Source organism: Amphiprion ocellaris, chromosome 23, assembly GCF_022539595.1.
Source record: "Amphiprion ocellaris isolate individual 3 ecotype Okinawa chromosome 23, ASM2253959v1, whole genome shotgun sequence".
Taxonomy (NCBI): Eukaryota; Metazoa; Chordata; class Actinopteri; family Pomacentridae; genus Amphiprion; species Amphiprion ocellaris.
In genome coordinates, this window is record NC_072788.1 from 17,652,523 (window position 1) to 17,665,172 (window position 12,650).

The 12,650-nt window shown below is 40.4% G+C and overlaps 1 protein-coding gene across 1 annotated transcript; it reads right to left on the reverse strand.

The window, feature by feature from the left end:
- Window positions 1-1,381: 1,381 nt before the first annotated feature.
- On the reverse strand, window positions 1,382-3,707 carry si:ch73-335l21.4 (E3 ubiquitin-protein ligase-like). The gene is made up of 2 exons (XM_023274998.3): window positions 3,144-3,707; window positions 1,382-1,868 (listed from the first exon to the last, which is right to left on the reverse strand). Exons 1-2 carry the CDS (start codon window positions 3,667-3,669, stop codon window positions 1,810-1,812), a joined length of 585 nt encoding a protein of 194 aa, XP_023130766.2. The 5' UTR covers window positions 3,670-3,707; the 3' UTR covers window positions 1,382-1,809.
- Between the last annotated feature and the right edge of the window lie 8,943 nt (window positions 3,708-12,650).

Below are 12,650 nucleotides of genomic sequence, written 5' to 3' on the forward strand. Positions count from 1 at the left end.
CTTTCTTGACCCACTTATGCATCTAAGGGTTAAAGACGTGCCAGAGAAAATGCCTGCTCTGCTGTTACTAAAACAACCAGCTGCAGCTTCATAAACACAAACATGTAATCATCCGTTGAACACAATCAGCTCACAGACGCCTCATGACGTTCGTCAGTCAGCCATTAAGTTGAGCTTTAGCTCAGTGAAACTGCAGACCCTGCAGTACTGGCCTGGCACATACCGAACTGCATGTGCTCACCTCTTGCAGCATCCAAACACATGATAAACAACATGACAGCTGCACACATCAGCACAAAGACAAAGAGTCTGCAGAGAGAAACACACCCAGGAGTGCCGTGTTAACGTATGGTAATTAAAATACTGCCACAAATAATTACCACTGTATTTCAAATTTTTAAAACTAAATGTGCAAAATGCTCCAAAAATATGATATTTACCTTATGTAGAGAGCAAAACTGCCTAGCATGATTGATAGCTTCTACCTAGCTGTCAATAACACACCTTAAAATAAGTTATTTGTATTTACTTGAGCCATGCAAGAGCTCTCTGCTCTGCTGCTGCTTGTGAGTCTAATTGCAGGCAATGCTGTCCACCTGGCCTCAGGTAATCTACTTCCTGGAGCACTCTGTGAACATTGTAATTCTGTTTCAACCCATTTGACTTGTTCCTGGGGCTGCGCAGTGGCTCGGCAGTGAGCACTTTCACCTCGCAGCTAGAAGGTCCCAGCTTTCCTGGGATCTTTCTGTATGGGTTTTCTCCTGGTTCCTCCCACAGTCCGAAAACATGCTGAGGTTAACTGATGGTTCTAAATTGTCCATAGGTGTGAATGTGAGTGTGATTGTTTGTCTCTATGTGTGGTCCTGTGATAGACTGGTGATCTGTCCAGGGTGTCCCCTGCCTTCACCCTAAGTCAGCTGGGATAGACTCCAGCTCCCTGTGACCCTAATGAGGATTAAGTGGTGTTTAGATATGGATGATTAGTTTTTTGATCAGAAAATGGTGAAAAATGTTGACCAGTGCTTCCCAGAGCCCAAGAGTGCATCTTTAAATGTTTCATTTTGTCCACCACCTAGAGATATTTAATTTGCTGTCATAGAGGAAGAAAGAAATCAAATGATATTCAAATGATTCAAATGTAAGAAGCGGAAATCATATGATTTTGACTTTTTTTTTCTTGAAAAAGTGTAAATTTATTAGACTCAAGCTCCCAGCAGCCCTAATGAGGATTAAGTGGTGTATAGATAATGGATGGATATTTTATCTTTAATTTTTTTAATTCAGCATTATCCTACTTGAATTTTACCAAAGGTTGCTTTTAATACAGTACAGTGTGTCATTTTAACTGTATTTTGTGCACATACAAGCCAGAGCTATGCTGTTGTTTTTAATTTTTTTTAATGCACACACACATCCAAATGTCATCAGGTGACCAAAGCTTCAAAGTGAGTACAAAAAACAACATTTATTTTTCTTTCAGCTTACATCAGAGATGTTAAAATAAATACATTCATTTAAAGAATAAATAACAAATATAAACACCTCTGCATAGGCCTAAAATGTACTTTCTTATTTTTGCCTGCTCATTTGAATGCAACGGCTACATCCATCATCATTTAAACAATTACACAACTGAAAAAAATCATTTAAAACATCATGTGGATTGTGTCCACGTGTCTTGCCAACAAGATTGTGTACCTATGTAACAAAATTGGAATGTAAAAAAAAATTCAGCCCATGTTGGAAGGGTGAACCATTGAAAATAAATACAGTGTCACATTATGTAGGGTATTTGGGAGTGGATGATGCTCAAAACATGCTGGACATTATGGCGAGGCTGGTGAAGTCCTCATCGGTCAAACAGCCAACTGAAAGAAAAGAGCACATTAGAAATAAAGTTATTTTTCAAAAATTATGAAGTGTTGTACTAATTTTGAGAACTGTAATTGATAAATTAAAGCTAAGCTGGATGTGTTCGGCTGCTTGTTAGAAATTAAGATGACTACATCTTGGAAGGGGATTTATAAGATAATATACAACACTGGTTATAGGTGCATTAGATATTTAGATTATTTCATTGATATCAATTGAATTAATTTAGCCGCCCAAGTACACTACAGTTCAAAAGTTTCAGGTCACCCAGACAATTTCATGTTTTTCATGGAAACTCACACTTTTATTTATTTGCTAACATAATTGCACGAGGGTTTTCTTATCATCAGTTAGCCTTTCAACACCATTAGCTAACACAATGTAGCATTAGAACACAGGAGTGATGGTTGCTGGAAATGTTCCTCTGTACCCCTATGGAGATATTCCATTAAAAATCAGCTGTTTCCAGCTAGAATAGTCATTTACCACATTAACAATGTCTAGATTGGATTTCTGATTTATTTAATGTTATCTTCATTGAAAAAAATGCTTTCTTTCAAAAATAAGAACATTTCTAAGTGATCCTAAACTTTTGAATGGTAGTGGATATAATTTTTATGGAGGGGGAATCATAAGTGATGACCTGATTCTACCTGGAACAATGTTTTACTGAATAAGAGTGAAACGTTTAGATATTTTTGGTATTGTTAATGAAATTTTAAAAAAAGAACAAATCTAATCCATCATATAGTGAGTGATCTTGTAGGTGTGTGTTATGTCATCTGTAATCAATGTTACTGGTTGTGGGACCATGTGTGTGGATGATTGTATCTCTGATTATTTAATGTTATCTTCGTTGGAGAAAAAAAAAAGCCTTTCTTTCAAAAATAAGGACATTTCTAAGTGACTCCAAACTTTTGAACGCAGTGTACCTTAAAAAACTACAAAGGATATCAAGGAGAATTTGTTTTTACAGCAAATGGCATCAAATGTTGATTTGATTTAGTTTTTTCAAATTTGCTGCACTTTGTATGAAATGTATTGATCAATATCACTGATGGCATTACTTTGCTAAACACGACTTCTAGTGACTACAACTTGCACAGTAAGCTACTGTATATGACAAAAATCACTTTAATTATCTTCAATTAGTTTTACAGCAAAGATCAAACTAAAAGCTTTGATTAGTGGGACAGAACACTGTTCCTGTTCTCATGCTGTGTCCCACTCTGTCTCTCTGATCAACAACTTGCAGACCACAGCTGACTTACTTTCTGTTTCCCGCCCTGCGTCCTTCCCAATGATCATCCGCCAAACTCTCTTCCAGGACCGGCGGAGACGCCCACCTCCGGTACCGGCGGCGGAGCCACTCTCCTGGCCTGAGCTCCCGCCCAGCCCCGCTTCCACCTCCTCCTCTTCAGTTTGGCCGCTGTCCTCCGGATCATCGTCCTCCTCCTGATCCAGGGCTCCCGCTGCTACCAGCCGCTCCAGGGCGCATTCATCCACCCTCAGCTCGGCTCTCAGCCTCCTCTCCCCGGAGATGGACGTGGTGTGTCGGCACAGCGGGCAGAGGATCAACCTGTCGGCTCCCGGATCCCCCTCGGCGGGTCTCGGGGGTCGGGACAGAGCCAGGAGGCAGCTCTCACAGAAGGTGTGTTTGCAGTGGAGCTCCCGGGGACACCGGCGACCCGTGTTGTAGGTCCGGTAACAAACCCCGCAGTCGATCTCTGAGTACATGCTGCTTTCTGATGGTGGACTGTCTGCGTCTGGATGCAGCCGCTGGGGGGATTTATTCATCAGGGTGTGGGGAGTTTCACTGGAAGAGGAGGGACTCTGATAACCTGCCAACCGACCTGAGTCACAAACACAACCCATGAATCACCAAACTGAAAAAAAAAAAAAAAACACGTGATGCAACGAAACCCAAGAGACCATGACATGTAGCTCACGTCTATCCACACACCCACTGGTCTCCAACACACACACACACACACACACACACACACACACACACACACACACACACACACACACACACACACACACACACACACACACACACACACACACACACACACACACACACACACGGTCCCACAACTAGCAACACTGATTACAGATGACATAACTAATATATGATGGATTGAGATTTTTTTCTTTTTTAAAAACATGTGATTAACAATATTAAAAATATCAAAAAGTTTCATTCTTATTCAGTTAAACATTGTCTCAGGTAGAATCATGTCATCCCTTTGTTTGATTCCCCCACCATTATAAATAACATACACTACTTTTAAAAAGTTAGAAATGTCCTTATTTTTGAAAGAATAGCAGTTTTTTTCAATAAAGACAGCATTAAATGAATCAGAAATACAGTCTAGTCATTGTTAATGTGGTAAATGACTATTCTAGCTGGATTTTAGTGGAATATCTCCATAGGGGTACAGAGGAACATTTCCAGCAACCATCACTCCTGTGTTCTAATGCTACATTGTGTTAGCTAATGGTGTTGAAAGGCTAATTGATGATTAGAAAACCCTTGTTGCAATTTTGTTAGCACATGAGGAATGGAAAACATGAAATTGTCTGGGTGACCCCAAACTTTTGAATGGTAGTATATTTGACAAATATTTACAAATGTTTTTTTTCCCCATATTTGTGTAATATACACGGAAGTATCAATACATTCACAAAAATACAGAATTTGCATGTCGATGTAAATAGCAATACAACTATGTAACTATGAATAACCCTAAATGTTTTAAAAATTAGACATAAAAAGACTGTTAAAATGCAAATGTATTGCCATTTTACAAATATTTCTTTCTTATTTAATACACAAACTTAATTTCAAGCTGAATACTGTGAAGATATTTCTAATAGATACAATTAGAGACAAATAATGGACTAGCTTACAGTTACATGTCACTTCATTGATTTTACACATGTAAATATCCTTCATCAAACACTGAAAAGTGATTTTTTTTCACATTATATTACACTTTTTCAACTGCCAGAAAGAATATCTTTTGATCTATATTTTCCTTTCTGTGTAACTTTATCTCAGATGTCCAACCCCTCCCTGCCTACACTGACACTCTGGGAGTGTGTTTGTGTGTGTTTAAGTGACGTCAGCTCTTCCTTCATGTTGGTAATCCCCACATAGCCCTCCTCCTTTTATCAGTTGTTCCAGCTTGAACTCCTTTCATGGTTATTTCCGCTGGACTCTAAGCCAACAATCATAAACTCACAAGTGATTTCTCTCTCTCTTAATCTCTCTATCGCTCTCATAGTACAGTCTTGCTTTTCTGCTAAGGCCTTCCTGCTTTTGTCTCATGCGTCAACCTTACCGTAATTATGCTGTTGAAGGAATTTACCCAAAGTCCTCAGGCGAAGATTGCTGTAGTGGGGTGTTTGTTAGTGTTCTGGTATATGGTCTTACTAGCACAGAACATGAGTCTGTGAAGATAAACTGACCCAGAACATTTACAAAGTAAAACTTTTTATACAGTTGGTCACACAGTTGGGAGGAGACGGTATGTAAATACAGAAAAGAATAGTGGCCAGTTTGCATGTGGTTGCTAATTAATGACAAATGGTGATGGAGCTGGTGGGTCTGCTAGACAACAAAAGGTTAGAGGCAGGGTTGTGGCAGATAACAACAGGTGAGAGAATTCTGAATAACAATGGGTAATGGAATGAAAGAGTGATACGAGAAGGTGTCTGTAGCAAAAGATGTGCTATTCCCTTCATCAATCCACACTTCAACAAAAAAATTTTTTTTTTTTTTTTTTTACACAAAAAAGTTAAAAACTGTTCAAAACAATGCAGGGTGTAAAGTGTAAGTCCAGCTCAAGCTTACAACATGACTTTCATAGCCCTGGGGAAAAAGCTGTTTTTAAGTCTTTCTGTACGTGTCCTCATGACTCTTGAGTCCTGCCAGAGGGGAGGGTGTCAAAAAGACATTGTCCAGGGTGTGTGTTGTCCGACCTGATCTTCTCAGCTCTGTTTCTCACTTGATACTTGGAGGTCCTTGAAATTCCCCACTTGTTCCACTCCAGTGATCACCAGACTGGCATGGGTTGTATCCTTGTTTTTTCCTGAAGTCAATGACAAGCTCCTTTGTCTTGTTGGTGTTGGTGACATCGCAGTTTTTTTAGGGGTTGGGCTGTTTTCAGCTACCAAATTGGCCAGCTGAAGGCATGTGTTACTTGATGGTTGTGGCTGGTTTCACTCATTGTGAACAGTAATGTCACATTTGTGATTTCTGTGACTCCTTCAGCCAGATGTAGGATTTTATATCGCTGCATGTGGCTTTGCAACTCTGTTGTAGGTGTTCTGCATCTTCTTTTGGGTCTGCGCTGCTCCTCTGTAGACAAAGCTCCATTAAGCCCAGTATTTTAGGTCTCCACAGGTGATGAGGAAGAGGAGCCCCATGGTGATGAGCCCTCCTGCTGATCTCTGGTGGAGGTGGAGAAGCTGCCCTCCTGTAGTCGTCTATATTCAAGTGTGTCCTTTCACACTTGATGCCGTGTTGCTGGTGAGAAGGATGTTGTGTGGTTTGGACTAGCAGGAGTTCAGGGTTTCTTCTAGTGGAACTCTCTGATGAGGTCCCAGTCTCCAAGCTGGTGCGGGCTCTCTTGTGTGAGGGCAACGTCATCAGAAGAAACAAGATCAGTCACTGCCTGATGTCTAAGGTTTGTCTAGATAGCAACAGTTTTAGTATGGTCAGAATGTGATCTAGATGCACACGTAATGATACATAGAAGAGTTAGAAAGAGTCTGAAGATGTGAAACTTGGCATGCTCTCAGTGAAAGGACCTACAGGGAACAAAGGATCAGAGACAAGTTAACAAACGCAAATGTCTTCAACCCCCACAGCTGTTAGTTTCCTTTGATAATCTACCAGAAACAGTTCTTTATTCATCTTTGCCAATTTAAATAGTGGAGCTTAAATCACATGTGTTTCAGTTTGGTTACTGTCCTAGCAGCTCTACAGACTGTGCAGTGGAGATTGTTGGTTTTCCCTCTGACTGACTAATGGAGGAGCCATAGGCAGGGTTAGCTGGTCATTTCCATGGGCAGTTTCTTACCCATCGATTTGGATTACCACAATAATGGCAGTCCTCAAAGTCTTTGTTTGAGAAGGGTGAGGTGTGGCTTTGTCTGTGATGTGAGATCTCAGCAGAGACTTCACTTCCCCCTCTAAAGGCTCCTCCACTTTGTCTTTACCTCCCCTGTGTAGTGAGATACTCAGGCAAGCATTACCATCAAAATTTCTATGTTTCATGTCGTCTTTATTAACAGAACAGTGAAAACATTAAATGCCATCTAACAATAGGCAAGCACTCATTCAATGGAAAATCTCTACAAAACCTTTAATGAGATTTGATCATTTGAATTTAGGATTTTTTAAATCAGTTATTTCTGTTTACCTTAGTTCTTCCAGAAGACTTGTCTTTGCTCGGTGTTGTATTGTTGAAATTGTGCTAGTGTTTTGATATTTGCTCTTGTTTATGCACAAATCATTTCAATTCTTAATTTCTTTCATTGTATTTATTTCTCAGTAAAGATCATTATTTTTTATTTCCTTCGTCCTTTGGCATCTTGACAACTTTTCTGTGGTTTCTTCATCATTTTGTTTCATGTTGCTCGTTTATTACTCCGCCGAGGAACGCAGAGTTATGTGACAATCTGCATTGGTTTGTCTGTCTGTCTGTTAGCGACATTACTCAAAAATGGATTAACGGATTTGGATTAAATTTTCACGGAAGGTCAGAAATGACACAAGGACTAACTGATTAGATTTTGGAAGTGATGCGGCTTATAGTCTGGATCCATGGATTTGTTAAAGATTTCTGTATCATGGCGAGAGAGTGGCGCATGATCACATGATTGTGATCCTACTACAAATCGACCGCTGTGACCTTATAGGGACTTATCCGTTGGACATGATCCAAGGAACAATTGATTAAATTGTAGGGGTGTTTCCGAGTCCCATCAATTCCCACCGCCCACTACATATTTAGGTCATATGATTCAGTATCCGTACATAACATACACATGCAAAACACATGCCTGAGCTCAGCGCAAGGTTATTGTGTTTGTGGGTACATCTATATTAAATGGCCACATTCTATGTTGCAAAACTCTTATATGGGATGGAGTATACTGTTCAGTAATTTTCCATTACAACACAAATTCCAGTTGAGAATTTGATATTTTCTGGGGCGCTCAGCAGGCTGAGTGGGCAACCCATAAACAGGGGCATAGTCCCCGATGCAGCGGTCATGGGTTCAAATCCAGCCCATCGCCATTTAATGCGTGTCATTCCCCCACTCTTCTACCCACGTTTCCTGTCTCTCTCTCTCCACTATCCTATATAAGAAAGGCCAAAAATTAACTTTAAAAAAAAGAGAATTTGATATTTTCTGTCAGTTGTAAGAATGACACTTCAGGGTATTCTTTCCCATTCATCACTGCTAAATGATGCGTTAAATGTACACTAATGTATACACTAATGTCCAGAAGATCCCTGGATCGCAACCCGGCCTGGGCCTGTGATCTTTTTCCCATGTTCTCCCTGTGCATGCATGGGTTTTCTCCATGTACTCCGGCTTCCTCCCACAGTCCAAAAACATGCTGAGGTTAATAGATAACTCTACACTGTCGGTAGGTGTGAATGTGAGTGTGATTGTTTGTCTCTCTGTGTAATCCTGTGACAGACTGGTGATCTGTCCAGTATGTCCCCTGCCTTCACCTTAAGTCAGATGGGATAGACTCAAGCCCTCCTACAGCCCTAATGAGGATTAAGTGATGTATAGATAATGGATGGATGGATATTTATTGCCTCCACTAACAGGTCAAGTTGGAGTTTACATCCATGCTTGTCCAGACTTGACCTTTGACTTTGATGGTGATGGACAGACATGCACAGGTAATTACGACAGAAGAAGAGGAGGAGTGCAGCAGCCCAGAGCAGTAACACTGTGGCAGAAGGAAAGTGCAGGTGGGACTAAGAACAAAACATTAGAAGGCAAATATCAGCAGAGTTTGGCTAATGATACTACGACAGGAACCGGTGGAACAATCTGCCAAGAAATGGAGTAAACGTATTCCAGGAGGTGACTAGTCGATGATTGTCAGGTGTGTGAGGTGATGGCCTGTGAAGAGGAACAGGCGATGCCCAGTCACAGACCACATGCAGAGACACACTGAGGGCAAACGAGGACAAACAAGAAGAAAAAAACTGTACAAACAAGGAACATGGAGCAGAAATGCCCGTACTACATACCCATACTCTTGGGAGGTCATAGTGACTTTAGCTTTTGACCACCAACTTGTAACAGTTCCTCCTGGACTCCATGTTTGTGCAAAATATGAAGAAATTCCCTATTGGTGTTGAAGAAATATTGTAATCACAGAATGGGATGGAGGTACATAGGTGCATATTTTTACTACCACAGTTTTTTCAGACAAGTTTAAATGAGAGATCTGGCCTGAACAGGCCTTTTTTCCCCAAGGAAAACATTAGGCGTAGGAGACATTTGGTCATGACACAGTAGGACCGACCTATAGCTTGATATAAAAATGCATCTCATATAATCAGAACACGGTGGGAAAGGTTCAATTATTTTCATCAGACATTGCTCAAAGCGAAAAATATGTATACTCTCGACACAGTACACATAAACAGAAAAACGTCAAGCCCTTGTTTGTTTTAATATTGATGATAATAGCTTACAGCTTATGAAACCTCTTCAAAATAAAAAAATATATTTCACAGAGGGCAACAGAGATTTCAATCAAGGACATCTAGACACTCTCACACAGTCCTTATCAGCAGAATAACTCAAAACACCTCCAAAGAGCCATTCAGTTCTCAGTATGGTTGAGTACACACAACAACAATGATGGGGAAGACTGCTGACTTGACAGCTGTCCAGAAGATAATCATTGACACTCAAAAGTACCTTGTTGAAAGGACTGGTTGTTCACACAGTGCTGTATGAAAGCATATTCATGGAAAGTTAACTGGAAGGGAAAAGTGTGGTAGGAAAAGGAGCACAAGCAAAAGGGATGACCGCAGACTTGAGAGGCTGATCAGAAAAAGCAGATTCAAGAATGTGGGAGAGATTCACAAGCAGTGGACAGAGGCTGGAGCCAGAACATCCGGAAACACCAAGCACAGACGTGTCCAAGAAATGGGCTACAAATGTTGAATTCCTATAGTCAAGGTGTTGCAGCCCTTTAGTGCTGTATGTGTGGCCTTCTTTGTATGAGCCTACATTTCTAACAGTCTTGTACAAACCAAGTATCTTCATACTGTTCACTAAAAGAACAAGGTCCATCTTAACACAGCACGTGTACAAATAGACAACATGGCAAGGCAATTTATTTGTATGTTTTATTTCTCATCCTTTTATATTTTTTATTTATACACTACCAGTCAAAAATTTGGACACACCTTCTCATTTAATGTTTTTTCTTTACTTTCCAACTAAACGCAAACCAGATGGGATGGCATGTCACTGCAGGATGCTGTGGTAGCCATGCTGGTTCAGTGTGTCTTCAGTTTTGAATAAATCCCCAACAGTGTCACCAGCAAAGCACCCCCACACCATCATACCTCCTCCTCCATGCTTCATGGTGGGAACCATGCATGTCCAGACCATCCATTCACCTTTTCTGTGTTGCACAAAGACACAGCGGGTGGAACCAAAGATCTCAGATTTGGACTCATCAGACCAAAGGACAGATTTCCACTGGTCTAATGTCCATTCCTGGTGTTTCTTGGCCCAAACTAATCTCTTCTACTTGTTGCTTTTCCTTAGTAGTGGTTTCTTAGCAGCTATTTGACCATAAAGGCCTGATTGGTTCAGTCTCCTCTGAACAGTTGATGTAGAGATGTGTCTGCTACTAGAACTCTGTGTGGCATTTATCTGGACTCTAATATGAGGTGCTGTTAACTTGCCATTTCTGAGGCTGGTGTCTCGGAATGAACTTATCCTCAGCAACAGAGGTGATTCTTGGTCCTCCTTTCCTGGGGTGGACCTCATGTGAGCCAGTTTTGTTGTAGCGCTTAATGGTTTTTGCAACTGCACTTGGGGATACATTCAAAGTTTTGCAATTTTCCAGACTGACTGACCTTCAGTTCTTAAAGTAATGATGGACTGTGGTTTCTCTTTACTTGGCTGATTGGTTCTTGCCATAATGTGGATTCTAACAGTTGTCAAATAGAGCTGTCAACTGTGTACCAACCTGACTTCTGCACAGCACAACTGATGGTCCCAACCCCATTAAGAAGGAAAGAAAATCCACAAATGAACCTTGACAAGACACACCTGTGAAGTGAAAACCATTTCAGGTGACTACCTCATGAAGCTCATTGAGAGAAGGACAAGAGTGTGCAAAAGTGTCATCAGAGCAAAGGGTCGCTACTTTGAAGAATCTAAAATATAAAACATATTTAGAGTTATGTCACAATTATTTGTTTGCTACATAATTCCACGTGTCTTGCTTCATAGTTTTGATGTTTTCAGAATGTATCTACAATGTAGAAAGTAGTAAAAATAAAGAAAAAACATTGAATGAGAAGGTGTGTCCAAACTTCTGACTGGTTGTGTATTCTGCTAATATGAACCTATAACCCTCTGAACCCCAATCATTTTTTTTTTGCACATGTCTTATTCCTACTTGCTGTGGACTCATTTTTCAGTACAATATAAACCTCTGCCCCTCTTGAAACAGCACAACCATGACTAGAAGTAAAGGACTCAATAAAATTATAAAAAATGAAAAGAAAAAAATGCCTTCTTTAATTACCTATTTTCAAAAAAAGTGGAATCAACATATGCAACAATGTAAATGTATGCTATTCATCTGGACAAACAGTGTCTCCAGCCCTCCAAAGATCACCTGTGCAGATGGCTCAGACCTGAGTTCCTACAAGTACCTTGACCTCTGGCTGGACTCTTCACTCTCTTTCATTTCTCACATCAATATTCTACAGGTTAAAATCAAATCCAGACTGAGGTTCCTTTACCGTAATAAGGCCTCTTTTACATCCTCTGCCAAAAACACTCTTGTGAAGATGACCATCCTCCCCATTTTTGACTATGGCGATGTCATCTATAAAATGGTTCCTAAGTGTGCCCTTAGGCTCGATGTCCTCTACCACTCAGCTTCTATCCCATCCCTACCCATCTTGCTATCGGTGCACCTTTCTCCACCCACCATTGTGATCTTTACAAACTGGTAGGTTGACCCTCCCTTTATACCAAATGACTCCAACACTGGCTTTTACTCATCTACAAGACCCTATCAGGGAAGACACCTCAATACTTCTCCACCCCTCCTACACCCCTCCCATAACAACTACCACCTGAGGTCCAGTGATTTCATAACACTCTCTATTCCCAAGGTTTGCACTGTCTTTGGCCAGAATTCCTTTCGCTTTGCTGCAGCAATCAATTGGAATTCCCTCCAAAAATCTCTGAAACTGTCATCGCTTCCATCACTTTATATGTTTTAGCAGAAGCTGCAGCAGACCCCAGCTGACCACTGCACATGCTGAATGTTTTCTTTGAATTTCTAGCATTAATTTAGGGTGTTTTTAATCTCTGTTTAAACACTTGTGTGTCATTTTTTGTATATGTATTGTTTATTTGTTATCTTTCTTCCTCCTGGGGCCTCTTGCCTAGTCATCACTGTAAATGAGAAATTGTTCTCAACTGATCTTACCTGGTAAAATAAAGAATAAATAAATAAAACAATTT

What these genes read in the sequence shown, in the direction of transcription:
- si:ch73-335l21.4 (XM_023274998.3), bottom strand. Translation starts at nt 3,669, where the DNA reads ATGAATAAATCCCCCCAGCGGCTGCATCCAGACGCAGACAGTCCACCA. An exon ending in CGCAGGGCGGGAAACAGAAA is followed by an intron (nt 1,869 to 3,143) that starts GTAAGTCAGCTG and finishes CTTTTCTTTCAG; the next exon opens with TTGGCTGTTTGACCGATGAG.